Consider the following 26,880-nt stretch of genomic DNA (forward strand, 5'->3'; position numbering starts at 1 on the left):
TCATGTGCAAAGCTGACACTCTACTCAAGTACCCGCTACTCTACGTTACTTGTCTGCAAAGCTGACACTCCAATCAAGTTTCTTCTACTCTACTGTCCCTTTGTCTCCTGACTTCCCAAGAGGGTCTTGCTCAGTACTCTGGCAGGGTCCGCGACCTGGGAGCAGATGCAGCTAAGACCATACTGCTTTGCAGTGGTTCCTGGTAAACACAGTCTGCTCATTAGACTCCGCGCCCTGTTGGCGTAGCGTTAAACTGTACAGATCCTAGGATTCACATCGTAAAGACCTGCTATTGCTTGAGACCGTGACAGAAACACAGGAGAGTTATCTAAAGACGGGAGTGCTTGAGATTGCAGCAGAGCGCCAGAGATGACCAGCGATTTTTAAGAACAGAGTAAAAATCGCAGTTTAATACATCTGGCAACTCGGGGACTAAACTTTTCCACGATTTTAAAACGCTGAAAAAAATCGGACCTTGATACATTTACCCCCTGGTGTGTTGACATGTTTTGTCTTTGAAGAAAGTGGCAAACTCATGGGCTGTGGGCAAATAAGTAAGTTGAAGTTGGCAAAGAGACGTCAGTGATTAGAAGACTCCGTGGATACTAGAGAACTGATATATGATAAAGTTAGAGAGACAGAAGTCAGCGGTGGGGCAAGATTTCCTCCACTGGTATTCAGCAGTGTGGGAGCACTTTTGAATATAAGGGGTCTTTTTGGTGTGCAATGATTAAGGTTGGATCACCGAATACTGTATGCAGTGTGATGTTATAGAAAGAAGCAGCCGCAATAGGGCAGGACTGGGCAGTTTTCGAAGAGAGAATTTTTTTTAAGTGAAGTTGTGATTTGATTTGGGTTGAGAGTATTTACATGCCACTGTGTGCATTTTGAGTGCAGGGTGGGTGGTGCATGAAGTACATTGAGGCTGAATGAAATGCTACCTGAAAACTCCTTTTTATTGGAGTTCTACTCTTGCCGATACTAGTCACACAAATGCACCCTTGCAAATATCTCAATATCCACACTGAGTAACACTTGCTCCTCTTGTTTCTGCTGTGCCCTCTCATAGAATATAAACTCTCCCGTTAGCAGGGCTCTCCCTACCCATTGTTTTCATGTCTGTATTATTTTTTTCTGTCTTAACAAATCCCTGTCTTATGTATGCCCTGTTTTTCCTACTGCACTGTGCTGTGAACCACTGTTGCACCTTACAAATCTACAATAATAATAATTATAAAGGAGATTGTAGTCGTAGAACAGGAAGGCAAAGTTTGAGAAACTGGAGATGGAGCAGAGGCAGGAAAATACAAGTTCAAGGGAATGTCCATCACAGTAGGTGGTAGATGAAGGCCACTGGAAAAGACCAAAGGTAAGTGAAAAAAGCTTTGTGGCAGCAGAGACAGAGTTGTTGTCAGTGGGAGTGTTTAAAACACCTAGTATGAGAATAAGTAAGTCAAAAGAGAGGAAATAAGTGCATCAGGTAGCAAAGTTGCCAAGGAATTGGGAAACTGAACCTGGGGGACAATAAATGACAGCACCGTGAATGTGGAGCAGACATAATAGAAAGATGGTGTGGATTTCAATGGAAGAGAAGGAGATGGTGGGCTCCAGCGGTATGATTTGGAAGGTGCAGCATGGATAATGTAGGATTCCCTCATAGGAAATAGCTGCAGGGGATGCAGAGTCAGAGGAGGTAAGCCAAGTTTCTATAATGGCAAAGAGGGTGAGGGATTTTTAAATAAATAAATCAAGAATGACTTTTTTCGGGCTGCACCCACTTTATGGAATTCCCTCCCTCACACAGTAAGACTTTCCTCTAGTCTTCAAACCTTCAAGAGTTTTCTGAAAACCCACCTCTACAGACAAGCTTATAATATTTCTCTACCACCCTCTTAATCTCCCTAGGTTACCCTATTAACACCCTCTACACAGCTAACACAAGACAACAAGCCTCTGACCAACATACTTGTGTGACTGAGCATACAGCCCACTAACTACTTTGTAACCTTTGCATTCTAGCTGGCCAAATATTCAATATGATGTAGCATTTACCCTTGTTTATTAAACCATTGTCCCATAGATTGTAAGCTTGCGAGCAGGGCCCTCTTACCTCTCTGTATGTATTGATTACCTAGTATTGTTTTATTACTGTTTGTTCCCAATTGTAAAGTGCTACGGAAACTGCTGGTGCTATAAAAATAAATGATGATGATGATGATGAAGAATGGACAGGGCTGCCAAGAGGAACTCAGTTCCCCGGTACAACAAATTCATGGACCCCCCTTATAGTCGAGTATGCTAAAAAAAATAAATCAGAGGTGTGGTCATGCATTTGGGGGTGTGGAAAATGTGCCATTGGGGCGTGGCTAACACATCAAAATCACTAGGCTCTGAATTCGCCGTAGCGTCACATATGTCCAGGCACTCCTGACTTTCAGGACATCTAGCACCACAGTGTAGTATAGAAAGAATGCAGTGTGTAACAAAGAGTTCAGTCTTGGCCTGCACCTTACTTTGGGCACAACACTCACCAAAAATTGCCATTGTCCCTATAGAATCACAACATTTCACACACTATGCTGCTCTCTCCTACCTGTTCTTATCACTTTCACCACCTGTGGCTGCTGTTTCTTTAGTTGTGGCTTGTCCGGATCGTAGAATGTTGGAAGACCTATTTGAAAAAAGAAATGGCTACATTTAGAAAATTACAGCCAGCCCCGGCGTTAAATCAATAGCACCCACGATTAATAATTAGGCCTTCCTCCAGCCCCAACATTAAAATAATAGTATTCACATTTAATAAATAAACCTATTTCCCTTCCTGCAAACAGCCCCAGCAATACCTATTTCCCGCAACCATCACTGCCATTAAATAATTCATAGTCACATTTAATAAATAGACCTCATTCTCCCCAAACTCACCCCAACATTCAATAGCCCCCAAACCACCCCATCTTAAATTAATAGTCCCCACTATTAAATTGCCTCACCATCACCCTACAAACAAAATAGCACCCATTTATTAGCCACCACCTACCTCACACTCACTGCATTGCAACAAGCCCCCTGTGCCATCACACACACATTACTGTGCCTCTTCTTTACAACTACACTGCGCCCCCTTATGCTCACACTGCGGCCTCCATGTTGCTTTCCCTCCTTTTTCACTCTGTGCCTCTCCCCCTTTTTTTCACTCTGTGCCTCTCTCCCCCTTTTTTACACTCTCTGCCTCTCTCCCCCTATTTTTTTTATCCTCTGTGCCTCTCTCCCCCTTTTTTTATCCTCTGTGCCTCTCTCCCCCTTTTTTATCCTCTGTGCCTCTCTCCCCCTTTTTTATCCTCTGTGCCTCTCTCTCCCTTTTTTTATTCTCTGTGCCTCTCTCTCCCTTTTTTTTATCCTCTGTGCCTCTCTCCCTTTTCTTATCCTCTGTGCCTCTCTCCTTTTTTTTTATCTTCTGTGCCTCTCTCCCTTTTTTCCCTCTGTGCATCTCTCCCTTTTTTTCCCTCTGTGCCTCTCTCCCACTTTTTTATCCTCTGTGCCTCTCTCCCCCTATTTTTTTTATCCTCTGTGCCTCTCTCCCCCTTTTTTTATCCTCTGTGCCTCTCTCCCCCTTTTTTATCCTCTGTGCCTCTCTCCCCCTTTTTTATCCTCTGTGCCTCTCTCCCCCTTTTTTATCCTCTGTGCCTCTCTCCCCCTTTTTTTATCCTCTGTGCCTCTCTCCCTTTTCTTATCCTCTGTGCCTCTCTCCTTTTTTTTTATCTTCTGTGCCTCTCTCCCTTTTTTCCGTCTGTGCATCTCTCCCTTTTTTTCCCTCTGTGCCTCTCTCCCACTTTTTTATCCTCTGTGCCTCTCTCCTTTTTTTTATCCTCTGTGCCTATCTCCCTTTTTTATCTTCTGTGCCTCTCTCCCTTTTTTCACTCTGTGCATCTCTCCCTTTTTTTCCCTCTGTGCCTCTCTCCCACTTTTTTATCCTCTGTGCCTCTCCCCCTATTTTTTTATCCTCTGTGCCTCTCTCCCCCTTTTTTATCCTCTGTGCCTCTCCCCCTTTTTTATCCTCTGTGCCTCTCTCCCCCTTTTTTTATCCTCTGTGCCTCTCTCTCCCTTTTTTTTATCCTCTGTGCCTCTCTCCCTTTTCTTATCCTCTGTGCCTCTCTCCCTTTTCTTATCCTCTGTGCCTCTCTCCCTTTTCTTATCCTCTGTGCCTCTCTCCCTTTTCTTATCCTCTGTGCCTCTCTCCTTTTTTTTTTCTCTTCTGTGTCTATCTCCCTTTTTTATCTTCTGTGCCTCTCTCCCTTTTTTCCCTCTGTGCATCTCTCCCTTTTTTCCCTCTGTGCATCTCTCCCTTTTTTCCCTCTGTGCATCTCTCCCTTTTTTTCCCTCTGTGCCTCTCTTCCACTTTTTTATCCTCTGTGCCTCTCTCCCTATTTTTTTTTCTCTGTGCCTCTCTCCCTCTTCTTTATAGCACTGCCCCATTCTGTGTCCCCCTTGCCTCTCCATTTCTTTGCTTACCTTTTGTTAGCTTCTTTCTATTCTCTTCTGTCTTCTCTTCTTTCTTCATGCTTTGTCCTGGCTGCAGCGCTCCTCACTGACTGACAGTCAGTGTGAATGGAGAAGAGAGGAGAGGAGGGCCGCCGCCGCTATCGCGTAAGTAAAAAAATGGTCGCAAGATAAAAAATTTAAAAAAAAGAAAATTTTTAAAATCAGCAGTGAGGGCTCGGGTAAAATGTACCCGCCCACCCCCCTCTCGGCGGCCCTGAGAATGGATACAAGTTTGTTACAAATGCCTCGTGTCTCAGAATGTACATGAAAAATGGAGGGAGGATAGTGGAAAAATGTGGATAAGGTTGGAGGGATTAGAAGTATGAGTAAAATAGGAAGATATAAATGAGGAATGTGAGCAGATAATGAGGATTGCACAGGCCCAGGTTTGGGTGAGATGACACCAGCAGCCATGACAAGGCGCACAGTGTGAGAAACAGGAAAAGTGAGGATTTATTTCTGCTTGTGTAGGTCTGTGAGTAAGGTGGGTGAAGGAAACAAAGGTATTGTTATTTTTTTTACATATATTTCAAATTTACATCAAAACAATTAAAACAAAATAATTTAAATAATTTAAATGAACTATGCAATTTAATAGAAGATTCAACTCACCTGTATTCTCTATTACATCTTTTAGTCTTCTGTCCCAAGATGGTCCCAGAGTGATGAAATTAATTACAGCCCCACTGTTATATATATTGGAAAAGCAAACAGTAGGGTCATTATTGTCCTCTCCATCTGATAACAATATTATATCAGTGCCAGCTGATGTTCCATCCAATTTTGTATTAACCTAGTTCCAAGATATAAGACATTGTACAGTGTATTAAAAGTAAAAATATAAAGTTTAACACAATTATTGTAACCATAATAAAAAAAATATTCTAATGAATCACTTTGTTTCATCTAGTTAATTTCACACATTACCTCAATGCCAGCCAAGATTCCTGAACATATATTTGTTCCTCCACCTGCTGTTTTTGGAAGAAGAGATTTCAGTCTCTGTCTCTCCACATCACCTCTTATTTGCAGTAGTTGTGAAATGACGGAAGCAGAAGTTTGGAATGTTACAATTCCAACGTGAGATCCTGCTTCAATTATCTGAATGACAAATATTTCTGCCGCCTGGTATAGTCGCTGAATACGACTCTGTAAAAGATTGAAATAAATTTTGTTAAAGAGACTACTATTATCAGACCAAAAAAGCCATTAGAGCATTACTCCTGAGGAATCTGATATTTATGTGGTGATAGTACGTTACACCAAATTATATTCCTACAGCTAATGTGCCCCCAAAGTTATAACATTAACTATATGGTTTTGTACAAGTTATCATAATAGAACATTTGCGGTAAACATAATTAGCTAATCATTTTATCTTTTTTCTTTTTCTTTTTTCCTTTGCCTCCAAAGGCCTACATGTAGTAATAGGAATTAAATATGTATAAACATAAGTGAAAATAAGTATTATAAATAAACAATATTATATCAAAAAGTGTAGTGAGAGCAAAATTATCAAATTTATCCTTTAAATTATTTGTCTTTATGGTAATTATAAATTATACCACGTATTGTGGTGAACAAAAAATATCTTAATGTTTATAATTGTGTACACCAGTTATCTCTAAAATATACATAATAAAATAAATATTAAGTATGCAATTAACCTCAAGTGAATAAAATGTGAGATTGTATTAAAAAGTAGATAATTAGTGGATTATATAGTTATCAATATAAAAGTGAGGAATAGATAATAATAATAAGTGTTGAAATATAATAAAATCAGAGACCTAAAGGTCATTATTTTTAAGTTAAGCTGTGCATACTATAACATTATGTGAATTTTTATCAATTATTGTGTTTATAGTAAGTTTATATATAATCATTATAATACCATGTATCTTAATTATTTACTCCTATATGTGTTTTTTCAATACTGAATTTCATACAGATTCAAGTATCCAAACTTAAGAGGACAGTAATGTTATATTTGGCTATTTCACCTTACATTAATCATTGCCGTATATCAATATTAGGTCTAACGTACTTTATATATATGAATTAATTTCTCATGTTTCATAAATATCTATTATTAAAATTCTTATTCTATAATTGTATAAACAGGTCAGCACAAACGCAAGCAACCCATCCCAGGTATGTATATCAGTATTTATTTTCTTGATTCCTTTTGATATAGCATTTGTTTTCTGTTTTTTATCTTGTTTGGTTGTTTTGTTTTTTTTTGAAGGGTGTTGTGGAACAATTCTAGTATAGATAGTTCTCTATGAATATATACGTAAACATTGCACTTTAGAGAAACATAGTATAATTCACATTTTCATTTAAACCTGTTGGTTGCATGGAATTCATTAGGAAGATCATTCTTGCTTCTCTTTTCAGTAGTTCTTTTTTAATATCGCCCCCCCTAATGCCTAATTTAATTATTTCCATACCAAAAGCTATCAATTGATCAGGATTACTTTGATGTTTCTTTTGGAAAGGTCTTGCCACTGTTGTTAATTTTTTCAATTTTCTAATATCTTGCTCAGCATTTCTAATATTGCCTGCATGTTCCAATAATCTTTGCTTCAGGGGTCGACTAGTCATTCCTATGAAATTGATGTTACAAGTACAAGTCAGGCAATAAATTACTGCTTTTGTATCACAGTTTATAAATGATTTAATTTGATGATTTTTACCATACCTATCTGTAAAGTTTTTTGTTTTTTTAATGAATTTACAGGCTTTGCATTTTCCACAGGCATAACATCCTGTGGTTTTATCAATAGTAAAATGTATCTCTATCTTGTTATCGAAGTGGCTTTGCACAAGAAGATCTTTTAAGTTTCTTGATCTTCTCCAGCTTATGGAAATCCTATCACCAATAATTTCTGATGTATCTGGGTCTAATTTTAAAACATGACTGTTTTTGTAGTATATTTTGTATAGTCTTCCACTGGTTATTTAATTTACTGATGAACCTCACTTTTTCCTTGGGAACTTCGGTTTTTCTTTTTGGAAAGATTAGGCGATCCCTATCGATTTTTTGGAATATACGTGCAGATTACATTCAGTGCAGACTTGGGGTTCTGCAGGGCATGTGAGACGGATTGCCGTCTCTGTGTTTCACGGACAATCTAGATCCAACACTACTTAATATATTTGGTACAACAATTGTAACAAAGTGTGATCAAAGTGGCAACAATATATAAGAAACTAATCCCCATATGAGAGACCTGTATCCGTTTATGCAATAACTTCTAATCACAGTATTCATGAACAAAATATAAACCCAAATAAAAGAAACTTAGATCTATCTGTATATAATAATCTGATTATAATATTCACGTTTTCAATAGCTCTCAATCACAGTATTCATGCTGGATTGAATAAGATATCAATTTATATGGAAGAGATCTATATCTACCTGTTTAATTAATCTGACTATAATATGCAGCGACCACATAATGGAATAAAAGGTTTTATATTTGCAAAGAGTTAAGCTCTAAGATATTATTCATTTATATACTATTAATTATTATTTATACCTTATCCTTAGTGGTTTAACATTTGGAGACATATAAGACATAGCCAGTTTTTATACAATATTTCATTAATACAATTTTTAATCTGGTCACATATTTTCGCTGTTTATTTTATAATAAATTAATAAAAGTTAAGTTTTACTGAACACATTCTAGTTGGATAACTAATGCGGATATGGAGTAATTGGTGCATCGTATTTCAAACCTCTTTCTTTTCTTTTTTTGTTTTAATCAGCTTCTCTTAAAGTGTCATTAGATTACATTTTTATATTTTTACATTCATATAGTTAACCATCCCAGTAAGCTAGGTAAACTATTACAATGTATTCCTAGTTAAAGGTCACTTTTTGCTTAAAGTTGAACATATTTACTTGTTACATGTGAACTTACGCCAGCCATACTTCCAGACACATCGAGCACAAGAGTGACCACTCTGTCTTTATACTGTATAAGTGAGATTGAAGGAACAGGAATACTGTTGTTTGCCATTGGGGGAGAGAAACTTATATCAGTGGAGTTCATGATGACATCCCATGTACTGCGATAGTTACATATTCTGTTTTGTAGAGTTGGAGCCTCAATATTATGATTACTGGAATTACAGAATTCTGATACCTAGTAAAAAGAGGATAAAATAATTAGCAGTGGCGGTTATACGAAGGGAAATGTGGGTAAAATACCATAAAAGCACAAATACATCTTGAAGAATTTATCTGTTATTAATTTTGCCTCAGTACAATATTATAATATTATAACTAAAGTTACCAAATTTGTCTGGAAGTATGATTTTATAAATCCCATACATATCACTGACAAGGGTCAGATCAGCTGAAACAAGTCCACATGTCATACCACATGACATCAACCAGAAAGATACAGTCAGTTAAACAGTGAACAGATATGACAAAGTACCTAATGTTGCATTGGAACCAATTAAGGTCATATACTGCTTTTACTATTCTCATTTTTTTCAACATGTTGGTCCCTGAATTAACTGTATTTAAGAAATTAGTAAACAGGTTGTGGGTTCAAAATCTATCACTTAAGAATATGATATTGGGCTTCTGTGACCAAAACTGGTCACACAAGGGTCGATCCTGCTGCTTGGCTAAGCTACAGAATCACATGCAAATTAGGCTGTATATGTGGGTGAGCGGATTGTACAAGAACCGGCCAATCAGTGCTTAGACCAAGGGACCAGATCACTTCTAGAACACACTGCAGCCTAGAGTGCGGTTAGTCTACAGGCCTTTAGCATTCATCTACCAGTCTCATGTATGAACAAGCCTAATAATGGAAAGACAATATACTGGGCGTTACACAACCTTTACAATAATAATCAGTACTCGTCTCAGCTGCAGCTCTCAAAAACAGGGTCTGCAACCTGTAACAACCAAACAATAGCGAAAAAAAAACAGGAGAGCGCTAAGCTTAGACAAAATGTATATATTTAATAAAATATATTATTGTTAATAAAAACATCAGACATAAATGGCATTACTCGTGGAGTTTGATCAATGTGAACTTCAAGTGCAACAACATAAATATCTCAGACACTGTATATATCACAGTCCACACTATTACATATAATGGTCCCAAAACTTCAAGAGCTACTGTCCAGAGAAGAATAGTAATACATAATCACCCCTAGTAGAGGGTACTGGATGTAAAGTTCTCCTAAGCTGAAGTGATACTTTTCTCACAACTGTGTGTGAATAAACCTTCCATTAATTGAAAATATAGCATAGTATGCATAGGATAGATATTGCAGGTGATAGAGATAATACTCATCCGTTTCTTCAGCCAGCAATGTAGGGAGAAAATGTAGAAATCAATCCCACAATACATCCAGTTGTGTGTAACAAAAATCTCCTGGTAGAATATGATGAGATGACTGCGGGGTTTAGAACGCACCAAACTCCACCAAGTTTGCCGCCAATCGGCTGACGCGTTTCTCAGCTGTCAAGAATCTGTTTCATCAGAGGCATTTCTACATTTTCTCCCAATAATATATTGTATTGAACTTTAAAATTTTGTCTAAGCCTAATAATGATCTACTGTGATCAGATTATTATGAAACATTACTCTCATTTTTATATATATATATATATATATATATATATATATATATATATATATATATATATCCAACATGACTGATTTAATTTAATGAAAAACTCATTCATTTGAACTAGAAATGCTCAGGATCGATTCTCCGAGAACCGAACACACCCAAACTTAGCCGATCCGAGTACCAAGCCGAGCCGGCTCGGTATTTTCGCGCGCCCTTGGAATTGGATTTTATAAGTACCGCCCTCCACGACGATCCACTGCCATTTCACAGAGGGACAAAGAAAGGGTAGCACAGTTCTGGGCAGTCTCTAGTGCAGATGGGAAGCGTCATAGCTAGAAAAGAAAGAGGAGGGGTAGCAGTGTTCTTCAAAGTCTCCAGTGACATTCAGGACAGGTCTATTTCTCCATTGCTAATTGTCATTGCTGAAATAGAAAGGCTGGCGTCTTGGTCTAAATCTGCAGCCACATTGTACTGTGTTATCTAGCTAACTCACCAATAGGACAGATCCATTGCTAATTGCCATTGTTGAAATAGAAATAATAGGGCTGGCAGTCTTGGTCTAAATCTGCAGTCACATTGTACTGTGCCATAGCTCACCCAGAAATAGGAGAGGTGGCAGTGTTTGGTGCTAAAACAGAAATTCAAATACTAGGGCTGGCAGTGTTATTAAAAGTCTCCAGTCACATTTTACTGTGCCATAGCCCATACAGAAAGAGGAGGGGTGGCAGTGTCCTTGTCACTCTCCAGTTCAGTCATATTGTTCTTGCCACTCTCCAGTCTCAGTCATGATGATAATAATCCCTCTACCTGATGTGCTTATGTTCAAGTGCATAGTGGTTTTAAGTCAGGGAAACAAAAATGTAAATAAAAAGCTTGTACCTTTTAAATAAAAAAAACACCTCTGTAATAAAGGTGAAAGTTTACTGTAGAAAAACATAAAATTGCCAACATGCCATTCTACCCAAAATATTTCCAAGCAAACCAGCATCAGCTAGCTCCCTTCTCTCAGCTAGATCTCAGCACCTGCACTCTACACTGTCATCATATTCATCCTCATCAGTGTGTACACCATCTTCAAACAATACTAATTCTTCCCCTTTGGAATCCACCATCACAGAAATCTGTGTATTTTGATGTAATTGCCGGTAATGGCCTTCCTCATGGAATTTCTAGATCATTTTAAGGAAGAACTGTCATGATTTTTGGGCAATTCTTTCAGACCAGACCAAATGTCAAAATGTTGTGCAGACTCATCTGCATCATCAGAGGGTGTCTTGGGAAGCTAAGTTTTTACCTAGCAGCAATTTCCAGAGAAACTGAAGGAGGAGACGTCATCGTGTCATGTACCATTTAAACTGTCAGCTTGCTGACCAGGAGCTCATTGCATCTCTTGAGATCTGGGTCAGTTGGAAAGAAAGAGAAGACATAACACTTAAACCTAAGATCAAGCACACTTGCCAAAATTTAATGATCTAATTTCAAGATGTTGATAACTCTTGAGTCTTGGAGAAGTGAATAAAGTACTTAAGCTACAAGTCCAACATAATTAGCGGAATTGCTTTGTTTCATTTTCTCCTTCATTTTCTCTTTCTGCTTTTCAAAAAGTCTAATTAGGGGAATCACTTGACTCAAGCTAACAGTGTCTGCACTCTCTACACAGGTGACTATTTTGAGTTTTTTCAGCACCTTGCACAACACGGAAAGTATTCTACACTGCGCTGGACTAAAGAACATTCCCCCTAAATTATATTCTTCTTGCAGATTCTGCATTATCCTACATGCTGTTTCAGAATCCCGAAAATGATCATAAATATTTTTGACCACAGACAGCATCTCTTGCATGTCATTTTTTTTAAAAGTTCTGTACCACCAAGTTGATTGTGTGAGCAAAACAAGGAATGTGATGGAATTCCCGCTGTAATGCTCTAACAATATTGGTGGCGTTATCAGAAATCATATATTTTCAGGAGAGTCCAAACAGGATAAGCCATGTTGCAATGACATCCTTTAGTTTTTTAAACAAGTTTTCAGCGGTATTACCTCTGACCTGCGCCTTGTCTCGTCTCTGATAACCACCTCTCACTCCCGCCTTCAAGACTTCTCCCGTGCTGCTCCCCACTTATGGAATTCCCTACCATGCTCAATCAGACTTTCCCACAGCCTTTAAATCTTTAGATGCTCTTTTGAAAACCCATCTCTTTTTAAGAGGTGACCTTATCCTCGATAACACTATACATACTAATGAACCCTCACAACTATCCCAATATCCATTCTGAGCCACACTGGCTCCTCTTGTTTCAGCTGTGCCCTCTTCCCTTTAGAATGTAAGCTCTGTAATAAGGAGGGGCCTCCATACCCTTTGTTTTCATGTCTCCTTTCATTTTGTCTGCCTTGTCTGTTCTTGTTTTACTTACGTCCTGTTTTATGTATGTCCTTGTCCTCCCTATTGTACGGCACTGTGGAGCACTGTGGTGCCTTACAAATCTATGATAATAATAATAATAATAATAATAATAATAATATTAATAATAATATGTCTCTTAGTGAAGCAGATGATACATAGAGTAGCCTGCCTCTGAAAAATGTGATGTTTTTGGGTACATGCTGCTGCTCTCCCTGCTGGTGAAGGCAAATCACCAACCCAGTGGGCTTTCACAATCACATAATCTTTAGTTTGCACAGTTACACTTGTCCACATATCTGTGGTTAAGTGTACAGTGGGTAGAATAGCAATTTGTATCCCAATAATTAATTTTTTATGAATCTTCTGGTAGAGGTGAGGAAAAGCTTTTCTAGTAAAATGATGTTGTGATGGAATTTGGTAACGGGGACAGGAGACCTCAAGTAACTGTCTAAAAACAGCTGCATTAATAGTGGATATTGGACACAGATCTAGAACTAGCATAGTCACCATGGTGTCTGTGATCCGCTTTGCGACTAGGTGTCAGCTTTCATACTTGCTTCCTCTTGCAAAGGATTGTTTAACAGTCAATTGTTGTAAACTACTAGTAGTCTTCTTCTGGGATGAAGATCCACCCCCAGCAGCAGGAGCAGCAGCAGTGGGCCTAAAGGTCAAGGATTTTTCTGAGGAGTCCTGAATAGGGGAGGAGTCATCTAGCCTTAGAAACTTGGATGCAAGATTAACTCTGATCATTTGGGAGGATATTGATGATGAAGGTGTTGGGGTGTAGATTGCACGTGCTGGGATCTAGCTGAGAGAAGGGAGGTAGCTGATGCTGGACTGCTTGTTGTTATTTTTTAGCATAAGTTTCTGATTTTCACAAAAGCTTTCCATGAACTCGCTTCAAATGGAGTAACATGAATGAGGTTCCTAGATGGTTAAAGTCCCTACCTCTACTGACTGTGGCTTTACAATGCTACAAATGACTAGACAAGTGTTGTCAGGATTTGTGTAAAAATAATTCCGCACATAAGAGGTGGATTTTTTGGTGTTGTGACCAGGCATGGCAATGGCCTTCTTCTTATCACTGGCAAGAACTGCTTCCACTGGTGCATGACTTGCCACAGTAGAGTTCATTTAAGCACTATTTGATTAGGTGGCTTAAGCACATTGTTAACTTGTTTTGTGGGGGCCCAAACAAACCAAGCACTTCAGCCACAAAAGTGGCACTGCTTGTCGCTGGAGTGTTTGCTTTGCTAAACTGTACATGTCCTTTTCAATATCTTACATAAGGGTGGGTGGGAGGGCCCAAGTACAATTCCATCTTGCACCACTTTTCTTTTCTGCCACTGCTGTGTGGAAATGTTTCCTAGATGTGCTATGAACTGCCGTGTGTTTGTGTCATTACTCTGTCACTTAGCATCCAGTCAGGTTGCTGCAGTCTTTGTTTGAAAGTGTATGAAAATAATATTATGACCTGTGCGGTGGTCAAAATTCACTGCAAATGACTTGAAATTGGTGTTATTGAGGTTAATAATAATGAAGGGGAAAAAGAGAGCAAAATTATGTGATTTTAGCAAAAAAAAAAAAATAGGGATTTTAGAAAAAATAGGAATCCAAAAGCAAAACACGCAAGGGCGGTTTTGCCAAAACCAAAACCAAAAACACGAAGTTAATCCAGATCCAAAACCAAAACCTGAACCTGGTCAGTGAACATCTCTAATTTGAACAGGAATATTTTCATACATAATAGTGTTTGGAAAATCTTCCATGATATTTTTTAAAGACATCAGATTTTATTAGGAAGAAAATTCTTACATGGAAATATAATTTATTTGTTTAGTAAATGTGCACGTAGATTTCTGGTAGCCTAAAAACAACTGTAGTAAGTAATACATTAGCAAAAATTACAGAATTATTGCTTGTGTGGTTCATAGTAAGGAATACAATTTAGTAAGTGTTTGTAAGCCATGCGGTGACCAGGTTTTGTGGGGCAAAGGACACATGAGACATACAAAACAATCTATTAAGGTGCACCCACTGACAAAAAACTTTTTGCATACTTTGGGCCTGATTCAAGTCTGCACATACGCCCGTTTTCATAGTGTATGTTAGTACTGTGCATGCCCAGGAACCAAACGTAATTGCATGAATCTGACACATACAACCCCTTATTACTTGATAGACAGCACAGGGGAGGGAAGGGGCGAAGTAACGTAGGACATGTATAGTAAGGGCATGCTCATGCAGATGCGGATAATTCAAATCCTGTGTTTAGCGCACGGATGTTTTCAGACGTATCTTTTGCACCTGATATAGGATAGATGTAAATGCTGGATGATGACCAACATGGCATTGTTTTTGTTTATTACACATGCTTCTTAGTAGCTAGCACAGAGCAATTATACACATTGAAGATTTAATATTTTGTTATTTTAAAATAATAGATGAAATAAAAAAATCTCAAATAAGGATTATAATGAAAAAATATATAGTTAAATGTGTTCTTATTTTTTTTTTTTAGTTGGTTTGTTATTATATTGATACCATTTATTATTTTATGATCATTTAAAAGTTATGTATGTTCACACATAAATAAATGCACATGTAGTAAACATAGTGCAAATGCTCCTCAAAAATACTTCAGCCTATATGTGTGTCTATCATTAGGGAAAGTATGAACTGTTTATACTGTTTAACATATCTTAAGAAAATTACTCTTTTAAAAAAACAGAAATTATGCCCAATTTGCGTTCCAACTTGAATCATGGCCTTTATAGCAAACATTTACACTTTTTTTTTTACCCTGATGGCTACATGTTATTGGTAATGCGACTAATTTAGCATTGCTGGATCAATAGTGTTTGTAGCCTGTACAATAACTAAGACCATTATTATGCAATTTGTTTTCTAGTCGTATATCTTGTAAGTGCAAGAGAAAGTTTCTTAGTGAAGATTTGACCATTAAAAACTACAGCAATGGAGATTTGAGAGTATTGGGGCATGGCAGAGGAAAAAAAGTTGCTTAGAAAATTTAATTCCGGCCATCCTCCAGACACACACCTATTACAATACATACCCCACCTCAAGTCACACCGCTGTATCAAAAGACACACCAGTCAATGTGTGTACTCTGCCAGATAACAACTCCCTCATCATAACCTGTCTTCCCTGCTCTGCTCCTCACTCTCACACTCACCTCCATCTCTCCCCATCCCTGTCCACACTTCCAAACCTCTCTCCCCTGTCATTCTCTCATCTGCCTCTCTCCACTACCCTACTACTCACTCTTAAACCTATTTTCCTAAAACTACTATGTCAGATAATAGGTATGTTAGTAAGATGAAGTAATACTTACAGATGGTAATGCTTGCAAATACATTATTGATTGTTTGACAAACTGGTTTTTGTCAGGCACAAAAATGCAGTCCTCCTCATATAGGCCGGTGTTAGGGTCAAAATAGCAAGGCCGCACATTACAGGAATCTCCTTGGCATTGGCCTGTGTTTTTTATATTAACACCAAGAATATTGCGGGAACACCTAGCACAGGAAAATCATATAAGGTCATAAAATTAGAAACTTTGGACAACCAATAGCGACACAGTCAATATCTGCTATCTGTTTTGTCACTTACTTATAAATAATAGAACAGTTTCATTCATAAAGATGCAACCTGTATAGCCTTCGCTTACCAGGCCATAATCGCTAGGCAGGGATCAGCAATAGTTAGACTCATGTATTTACCCTACTGAGACATTTTCATACAATATCTGCATGAAGGCGTTAAGGCAGCCTAATAATAATAATGTGTGAAATAAATAACCATCATCTGGACAAAGCTTTGGAGCAGGGCCCATCAATAATGGGCCTGATGGAGCTGCAGCTTCAGGCCCTCACATTAAAATAGACTGTATGTGTGTGGATTAATTTCTGTTTCCTATATTTGCATACAAAATCATGTAAAACTGTGTATTTGTTTGTAACTTGTGTCTCTGTGTGGTTGCCTCAATCTACACACGCATTTTTTTTCTCCATGTTGGTGTTTATGCTTGTCTGGAGGTGCGTGGATATCTGTATATTAAGCATACTTGCCAACTTCTTCTAGTTGGCGCCCGGGAGCACGCCCCCCGCACGCCCACCTCCGGGGAAAGGTGGGCGTGCAGGGGGTGGGAATCCGCAGATCGCTTCATTTTGGACCCGCCCTGTGACGTAATGACGCAAACGCGTCATTTTACAGCGGGGGCGGGAACAAATGCCGCGATTCCTGGAGAATCGCAGCATTTTGGACCTAATTCTGCCCACTTCACTAGGAAGTGGGCAGATGCGGGAGACTGCCATACACTCCCAGGAGTCTCCAGGACATTCCGGGAGAGTTGGCAAGTATGATATTATGACAGCTATGTAATTGTTTTTCTTATCTTAATAAACTGTGAAAAATAAGTATTAAGTATTAGGTTACATAAATTGTCATGAGTTAGGTTGAATGTCTACATGGAGTATTGCCTGGAGATGAAAATTCTTATAGTAGTGCTGTTCTGAACACTTATTTAATTCAGAAAAAAATTCTAATTAGTGACCATCATGAGGGGTACAGTTGTAAATGTTCCTTACTGACTAGGATTTTATTATAATAGAATTTTAACTGAATCGAATTTTGGAGCAAGTGAGGGTCATGAGAAGGCATTTTGGGATGAGTGATATAGCCATGCTGAGGTTGACTTCAGGCTGTTGAATGGTGGATGTATTATATACTCCCTGATCTATGTTATATACTGTTATGTGCTTGGCTCTCCATATTTCATGTCACTAAACATTTTCCAAACAGGACTCAACAATTCAGTACCAGACACAAAACCATCAGCAGGTAATGAAAGCTGCACTAACAGGTTGCAGAGAACAAAACACCCTCATCCTTTAGCCCTCCTAATTTTGTTTCATAATCACTCTTTTCCCTCCCCATTTCCCTTTCTGTCCTCTATCTCTTGTATTGCTCAATGTTGTGTTTGTCCACTTGCTGTGTTTATACCTTCCATCTTACTCACCTCCTCCCTGACACCTTCACTCCTCCTCATCCTCTCCTATCTTACCCTCTCTCCACAGACTTTCAGGACAGGAAGAATCAGCTGAAGGCACAAGAACAGAGCTCAAACAATTAATGTAAATGTAATTTTTCTTGCCAGTGATTGTTAGATTGTTTATTTTGTTTCTCTTCAACTTGCCCCCCACCTGCTGGCCATGCCCCCTTCAGCAGGACGGCACTGCTCACAATAGGCCTTTAATAATTTTCAGCATCAAATCCATGTGGCCCTGGGTTGGAGAATACTTCTGTCATCAAGTAGACTAGAGCCAGTGCAATTTAATATTTCATCCTTTGTAACTGGATAAAAGATTTTCTAAATCAGGAGGCGAGCCCTTTACCAGACTATGGCATACCTCTTTCGATACCTGCTCTGTTTAAAGCGTGGACTTGGAAAATAAGGGGACACGTTACCTGCACCTAAAAATATATACCTTCTCTAAGCCAACTGTCTGGGCGCACCAGTAACCGTGTCACTTTCCTGCCACACATAGTGTTCTTATCTTTTCCCACCAGCCCTGGGCTACAATCTATGTGAATTGGAGTTAAGTGCTCCTTCCTCAAGTGCTCCTTTTCCTACACTAGGAGCTAGATTTATTAAAGGGCGGTTTGCTCAAACCACTGCTTTTCGGCTAGTTTTCCGGCGGTTTTGAAACCGAAAATGAATGTAATATTTTATGAGAGAATTTTTTTTTTGATTTTTTTTTTTTTGTTCAAAGGGACACTATTATAGCATTATATTTTGTAGAAAATGTGAATATATAATATTATTAACTGATTGTTAATGGTGGATATAATTATTTATGTTGCACAATTTGTCATGACATATTGTCCAAATAATATAATAATTAAATCATTTTATCCCCTTAATATAATGAAAAATTTTTATTCCCTCATAAGTTAATATTTAATTCATTTTGCCTCTTAATCAATAAATAATGATTGCCAACATAATTTAAATGTCAATGGTGCTTTCTCTAATGTTCTGAATGGAAAAATAGTTCAAACAGCACATTTAAGCTATCAAGCCATTCTGAAGCGGGTTTTAAAACTGTCCTGTCTTTTGGATGGCGGTTTTGATGGCGGTTTCATTGAAACCGCCGGCAGTTTGGACAAAACCACCGGCGGTTTAACTTTTTCAATCCACCATACATCGCCTGTCATTTTAAATTGAAGCCTCAAACCGCCACCAAACATTAGTAAATCTAGCCCTAGGGCTTAGAAGCACTAAATTACAAATTTTATATATTAAAATCTGTGGTCCTATAAAGCAACCATTCTCACAGAACAAATGTTAAACACACAGGTATTAATATTCAGTGATAGTGAAGTGTTATTTGCGCTCTGGATGCCCTTTCCAGGTGTGGTGTAAAGCTAGAGTGTCCAGGTCTAAACAGTACAATAGTAAAGGATGCTTACAGCTCTACAACTAGCGAGCATGATAAATGCTAGTATTAGAAGGATGCTTCTCAGTAAATCAAATTTCTTTGTCAAATAGTCAACGTTTCTTCGGGATAGGTGAAAATAATTCTAGTAAGAATCTGAGTAATAAACAATGATTTGTCCATGATAATGAATACAACGGCCTTCAAATTGCCATGTAATGAGATCTGATTGACAGTGGTGCACATGCACTCTGGGAAAACTTGTGATTTTCGTTCTGATAAACAGCATCACATAATTAATAATACGGAATGGAAAAACAAAATCTTAAACTATTGATGTGTGTGGAGATTATGGGGCAGATTTATTATCAATCGAATTTTAAAAACGATTGATTTCAATCCTTATCGCAAAAAATGGATTGAAACATTGTGACTATTCATTAAAATTCTTCACTGGGAACAGCAGTCATGAAAAACTGTTGTTCCTGCGAAGACCTGTCTCCTATGTCCTCTATGGTCACTATCGCAAAGAAGCTATCTATGCGATAGCATCCGGAGGTAAGTTGCAGTGAGAAATCCGAAGATCCCTCTACCACAATGCTTTCCCCTTAGGCTTTCCTGTATAGACTTCTACTGGGAGGGTGGAGAGAGGGGACGATGAACCAGAAGAGGATACAGAGAAGGAGCAGTTGGTGAGGAAAGAGGTGAACCAAGCGAGGACAGAGCAGGAGAGGCAGAGAGATCGAATGGTCTGTATAAGGAGGGGGTGGTCGACGGTGGAGAAGGCAGGGTAGAGGTCCAGGAGGATAAGCAGAGATAAATGACCCATGGATTTAGCCGAGAAAAGGTTGTTAGTACTTATTTAAAAGCTCTTGTGACTTTTTGTGGGTCATAGTGTTTTTCAATGAATTGTTGCACTAACTTGTGCAAGGTAGTTGTCTAGTGTGGAACAATTATGACTTACTTGTTTTAAATGTCCTGTAGGTATATTTTGAAGCCATGTGGGGTGATGTTCACTACTCGCGAGACTGTAGATGTTCACATATACTTGTTTATGATATGTTTTTATTTCAAGCTTTTGTTTCACGTTTGTTTTTCTGTACAAATATCTCTAAATCCAAAAACTCCACACTCTCTCTGCTGTAACTGGTGGTAAATTGTAGATTGCAGATGTTGTTGTTCATGTACTCAGTGAAACCTTTCCAATGAGGTCATTAAATACCACAGGTAACAGTACCAGAGCACTAACCATAGCAGATGTAACAAAGCAATATTATTACCATTCCAAGTCTAATATACCGCATTTTACTCCTTGAAATAACACCACTAGCACCAAGCTAGATTATGCTTAATTTACACATCTTAACAGACAAGAATAGTTTTACATATGGCAGGCATGCAATGATATGACAAATGATACTATATCAACAATGCACATGATTCACTAATCTATGTGATCATGCAACTACAGTCACTAAGTGCACACACATCGGAGTATGATCTACTCAACCATAGTCCTGATTGAGTGTGTCAGAACAGTTGACAGACTGTCCTGCTCTCTCCTACCTGTTCTTGCTGCTTTCAATACTTGCTGGTGAGAGATGGCTGTGAACGATCTGTACACAAGCTGCAAAAGTGGCCGGTCCCAGGGCAGGGTCCAGCCAACTCAAGCATACAGTACCCCAGGTTGGGAGAGGCATTTCCAGGTACTAGGAAATTCCCCCTTCCCTCGGTTTGCCTATGGGTTATTCCCCTCTAAGCACTGCAAATCTAGCCAATACAATCTCCACACACATAAGTAGTTTAAGATTTTGCTTTCCCGTTCCTTATTATTAATTATGCAATACTGTTATCAGAACGAAGATCACAAGTTTCCCCGAATGCATGTGCACCACTGTCAATCAGACCTCACTAAACGGCAGTTTAAAAGCCATTGTATTCATTGTTGTGGACAAATCATTGTGCATCACTCAGATGCCATTGATTATTGTATACTTTGTATTTGTACCTAATACAATGGTGAAATTTACATTAACAATCATTCAGTAACAGCCTGTAATCAAGACTGACCAGTAAGAAGAGGGAGGAGTTGCCTGCTGCTCCTTATCAGATCACTCAGCAATCCTTCATTCATACGCAAATCCCTGAGGAAGGCTTCACTTTGAAAGCTGAAATGTGTTGGATTACTTTTACAAAGATAACTCATTATTACCCGCCAGTGCTTTTTTTGTCATAGAACTCACAGAACTGAGTTCCGGCACCTTTTTTCAACGGATTTTCCAATTTTTAAAAGCAACTTTTGAACATTTGATGTTTGGTCCACGTGAACTTGAATCGCCCTGTCGAGCGTAGTAGGTCGGCGGAAAAATCATTAAAAAGGTGCATGCAGGGTGCTTGTGTGTCGAGCTTACTGTAGACGGTGACCGTTATGTTTCGTTATACAACTGACGTATGTGGGTGTGTGTACAGTGATTGATTGATTACGTGAGATGAGTTCCGGCACCTTTTTTCTTACAAAAAAAAGCACTGTTACCCGCTATCCAGAAATTTACGTTCCACAGTGGAATGCATAGACTATGCCTATGAGACTAACCTGATTAATGCTCTGCTAAGTGGAGCTATCAACAAGTTTGTTTTTATCATTATTTATTTACTAGTGTGTATGGCAACACAAATAAATAACCAATTGTTATAATTGTCCCATTCCCAAATTATTTTAGTTTATTTGAAACTCACCCGCACACATGAATAGAATAAATACATTACAGTGAAGCAACTGCCGTCAGGGTCAACAACTTCAGCGTGAGTATTATTTATCCTCAAACTACAAGTCAAGACTACACTTGTTAAAACTTTTATCCTTATTTCTTTTTTTACTTTTCCTGAAATGTGGACATAGCTGAAAAACATCTTCCCGTATTTGAGTGTGTAAAAGTAGCATATGGACCCTTTTTTAACTGTTAGAAAATAAGAAGTTTGGAAATGTTGTGTCATTAAGCTGGATTTCTAGACTTATATGAAGACGGAAGGAAGAAACTTTTACTATTTGACAAACCAATTTGATTTTCCGCTACACATCATTCTAATACTAGCGTTTATCATACTCGCTAGTTGTAGAGCTGCAAGCATCCCTTACTTTTAGTATTCACTGCTGCTTAGGCCTGATAAAAAGAGGTAAGACAGTTTGTCTTGCAAAATAACTTTTTATATCAATTAAGAAAGTATCATCCAATACTTCAGAACTAACATAATTACAACTGGATTAATACAGCTATTTTTTGACCTAATCTATCAGAACTAGGATAAAAAATGTACTGTTGACCCCCACATAACTTCAAAGTTCCGATGTGACAATAGCTAATTCTAATTCCTGGTTACTTGTATTACACTTTAGTATATGCTATAGAATGATATTGATTGAATAATTAAAATGCAATAATAATATTAATACTTTACCTAGTTGCTTCCACTTTGAGATCTGTTGACAGATAGTAGGGTTTCTCAAGGTTATATTCATCAAAGACCCCCCATCGAAGGTGAGCCCATTCATGAACGAACACTCTCCCTGAAATTATTTAAAGTGATAAATTATTCTGTGCATGAAATACCATCTCATAGTCATTAAAAAATACATTTCAGTGTTATCACTAGAAATTCTTTAATAATTTGAACGAGTTAGAGAGTTTATAGAATTTGGCCGGTTCAAATGTCACAGACTTTGGGCAACTTCAATATGGATTCAACTGCTGTGGTTGCCCTGCCCTTGACTATTGAACCTCAAAATCACAGTTCATCAGTTGATCAATTGTTGCCTGCTTCATGCCAAAGCTTTTGCTTGTATGCTTGATTCCTGAACTACACCTAAATGTTCATGTGATCAGATCAGAGCTCCATCTCGTAGCAACCATCTACATTCAGTACGGAGTTTAAATCTTTACTTACTTTACTTACTTCACCACTTCTCTTTTGGTAACTAAAAATCAGACTATTGAAAAAATGACTCAAGTGTTTGGGCTATGTCATAATGAAGTTAATCACAAGGATCATAAATAAGAGGAAGCGAGACCCACCTACCACTGCCTTGAAAAATACAGCTAGTTGGAGTATATGGTGCATTATACCCTTTATTACAATGGGATTACTAAAAAAACAAAAACCTCCCTACTATTTGTTATGGCTGACGGCAAGTGTCATAAACTTGTAGAACAAGTCACAGAGGTCTTCGCCTATAGCAGCCGCCTTTCCCGTAGAGCTGAACGTGCTCACAGGTACTCGGATGCCCCCAGGTCTTAAGCTCAAAGTGGTACTTGTTTATAACCCTACCGCAGTGCAGGCGAGGGCCAGGTGGAAGAATAGCAAAGTCCAAACGGGCCGAGGTCAAGGGGTACAGCGGGCAGCGGTGGTGTAGTCCAGGCAAAAGGTCAGGGCTGGCGGCAAACAACAAATCCAGGTAACAGGCAGAGATCAAGGTCACAGGCAATACAGCAGTCCAGTACATGGTTCAAGGTCATACACAGCAAGATCAATCCAAAGGCAGAGAGGGGGAACAGAGCAGGGAGCAGGTAAGTATGCACAGAGCAGGAACTATAACCAGCAGTGAGGACCAGTTCTCACTGCCTTAAATACTATGATGGACAAATCAGAAGGGAGGAGGACAGGGCTGACAATCAGCCTCAGGAGGCTGCTAATTAATTACTAGCTGGAAACTAGCATAGGTCATATAACAAAACCAGGAACATGTATAAATGACAAAGAGAATCATGCGAGAGCTCCACCTGGAGTTGGAGGTTGTCCCTACACCCTCCTACTCTATGCCACAAAGATAACAGTGCATTGAAACTAATGCACCTGCTCGGCTGCTACCTCAAGCCAGGATGCGGTGTACCGCCGTGGCTCGTGACACTATCACTTAAGAAGCAACACCTACCCATTATTTATTTCAACTTTTACCTTTTTTATCCAAAAAGACTGTGTGTCTTATTTATGAAGTCATAGGGTAGGACTGTTACATGTGCCACTACGGTATATCTAAATGTTTTTATTAAATTGGTAGAAATGTGAACCTTCCTGTACAGTATAAATAGTGCCTGGAAGTCACCAAATGTGCAACAATGAAAATGTAGGCCCACCAAATAGAGTACATTTGTTGGGGGTTGAGGTTAAGAGTATGTGTCCTCCTCCTTAATACCCCAGAGATGCCCCTGTAAATGCCCACATTACCCCCTAGACCTCATTTACATATCTTGTCCCATAGCATAAAGTTTTGCTTTGCATTTGTGCACAAAATGCAACCCACTGAATGCTTCTAGCCAACATTTAACTAGGAAGCCCTAATCCACGCAGTTTCAGCCAGCACCAAAGAAGATGCAAACTTTTGTACCCTCTGAAAACATTGCCACCATGAAGCACATACACAAGCCTGCAAATATAGGTGCTTGATTTCACATAACATCATTGGCAAGAAATCACCCTAAATACACACTACAAAAACTTTTCAAAAATTTGTTATTTCAAACGATTTTACAAATGACTGAAGTTCTGATTAGTCTGCCTATTCATGTGTACACACTATACACATTGTACATGATTTGCCTTCAGATCTTTGCTTTTAATCTGTCATAACCATCAGCTGAATGGGTGACAGCAGCTCCGGGCACACCCCCCCTCCATCTGAGAAGTATTGTGATCCTGAGTAGTGTGTACTACTGCTAAGCTCTTAAGTTCATAGTCATGTGCATGCATGTTTGAGTAGTAGCAGGGTCAAGTTCAACCACTTTAAAGTTCTTTTGCATTTTATGAATCCACAATTAAGATTTTTAAACTATTCAGAAGCCCAAGTGGTAAATAAAAGGAAAACAAATATTCCAAACCTCATAACCTAAAGTCATTGAATATTACAGAGCCATTCCGGCACCAGTAAACGCTGTCATTCCTCAGTACTGCTATAATTGTATTACCCATATAGACAAACAGACCCTAAGCATCAGGCTGCAGATCGTACATAAATAAAAAGAGATATTGTGCTTTATTTTACTGGCAAGTTTGGATAAATTAGCCAGGCTTGGATGTGCGCTCTCAATTTGTGTGATGAGTGACATTGGTAGAGAACAGAGCCCCCAAATCCTTGCATAACACACAGGACCAGTCTGCTACATATCTACAGAGGTCCCTCATATTGACAGTGATCATATAAACTAAATCGCTTTATTGACCATGTCATCAATAATAATTCTGCCTGTTTCCACATATTATATAACAGGCTAAAGACGGAAGGTTTCAACTCACAGCAAACATGGATTACATGCATTGGATCTCTGGCTGCTTTACTATTCTGACAGCTATCCCAATTATCCTGACATTCTGACAGCTACAAACACAACCCTCTGCTACTAAGTTGTCGTTCTATTCTGCAGCGTGCATACACACTGAAGGATTGGAACGAAATTGTTCCATTGTTGACCTGAGAGTCAGGTTTGAAAATCTCGATCAATGATTTTATGTCCTTTGGAACAATAATCATTCATCCTTCTAGGGTACACACTACTGTGATTTTCAGCCAATCAGTCTTTTATCGTATGATAGGCTCGATAATCGGATGAAAACACCTAGCCTTTCTGAGAGTGATAGTAGATAATTAACTAAGGTGACTCTCATAAAAATTCAAAACAATCAAACATGTTCTTTTTCATTTTTAAAGACAAGAATTAAACTGCTTTTAAACTTAAGGAAAATTTCTTTCTTTACCACGAGGTCCATACACTGAGGTGAGTTTGTCATCTAGTAGGAAGTCGGGTGTAAAATGGATATATTTCGCTGGCTCTCCACATCCTCCATATTGTAAGGTATACGGATCATCTCCATATTTCAGGTACGGGTTAGCAATAATAACATCAGCCTAAAAAAGGCAAAAGGTATATTTAACATTTTACATATTGCTACATGCATGTTCTTTATTTATTGTACATTTTGATAGTAATAGCATCTACACTTGTGCCATATTTCTAAACCCTATAAATAAGATGATATGTAAAAATAATATACCTGATAGATAAGGAGTTAATACTTAAAAGTGTTCTAACAGTAAAAAGGTATATAGAGGATAGATGTATAGGAAGTTAAGAAAAATTGTGTGAAGGTAAACATTGAAGATTATATTGATAACAAAACATCTTTTATTCTACAATCAGCTACTTTTATTGATCAGTTAAAAGGTAATTAAAAAAAATGTAAATGCAATGTTAAAAAAGAAGCAGAATACAAATGAGGAAAATCTATACAGGATTTAAAAACACAATTATTTTTTTGACTTTTAGCAGAGCTAAAATTAAATTACAAGGAGGCTTTCTCCCTAGAGTAATTAAAGGTATTGAGTAGTTAAAGCTCTTACTGTAGAGTTGTAAATATAAAAGTAAAACATAAGTAAAACATAATCTTTGCTTATGGCAATTTAATGATGATGCAAAGGCCTTTACTATGCAGTCCATGCATAGGCTGTCAAGTCGCATACTGCTAAAGGGTGAGGTACGTTTTTTCGATGCTAATTGCAACAATCACTATAGTGACAAAGAATGCAGATTACAATAATACCGATATGGAGGAAATCCATCTGCATAAGGCAGTGGCTGGAACCCATCAGAGTCCCTGTGGCATCAGTAGGTCTTGTGACTGCAGCAGTCACATGGAGCACAGAGCTGGAGGTTGCTGCAGGAAAACCTCCTGTTCCTGTGTTGTCACTGATGGAGGAAAATGTAAGAAGAAGGGTAATGTGATGTGGAGGGTCCATGTGTGTGTAAAGTTGCTTGGCACACGGTGTGTGTAAAGCATGCGAGCAGAAGGGGTATGTGTGTGTAAAGCATG

At 38.4% G+C, this 26,880-nt stretch overlaps 1 protein-coding gene across 1 annotated transcript in view; it reads right to left on the reverse strand.

Moving 5' to 3' along the window:
- The window catches only part of LOC142099216 (calcium-activated chloride channel regulator 1-like), a 71,828-nt gene that overhangs the window by 35,251 nt on the left and 9,697 nt on the right, over positions 1 to 26,880 (reverse strand). The window contains exons 3-8 of the mRNA XM_075182436.1: positions 25,768 to 25,918; positions 22,480 to 22,588; positions 15,918 to 16,101; positions 8,475 to 8,699; positions 5,467 to 5,688; positions 5,152 to 5,332 (exon numbers count right to left, since the gene is read on the reverse strand). Coding sequence (XP_075038537.1) covers positions 5,152 to 5,332; positions 5,467 to 5,688; positions 8,475 to 8,699; positions 15,918 to 16,101; positions 22,480 to 22,588; positions 25,768 to 25,918 — 1,072 coding nt within the window. The remainder of the gene's footprint in view (positions 1 to 5,151; positions 5,333 to 5,466; positions 5,689 to 8,474; positions 8,700 to 15,917; positions 16,102 to 22,479; positions 22,589 to 25,767; positions 25,919 to 26,880) is intronic.

Source organism: Mixophyes fleayi, chromosome 8 (assembly GCF_038048845.1).
Source record: "Mixophyes fleayi isolate aMixFle1 chromosome 8, aMixFle1.hap1, whole genome shotgun sequence".
NCBI classification, from domain to species: Eukaryota; Metazoa; Chordata; class Amphibia; order Anura; family Limnodynastidae; genus Mixophyes; species Mixophyes fleayi.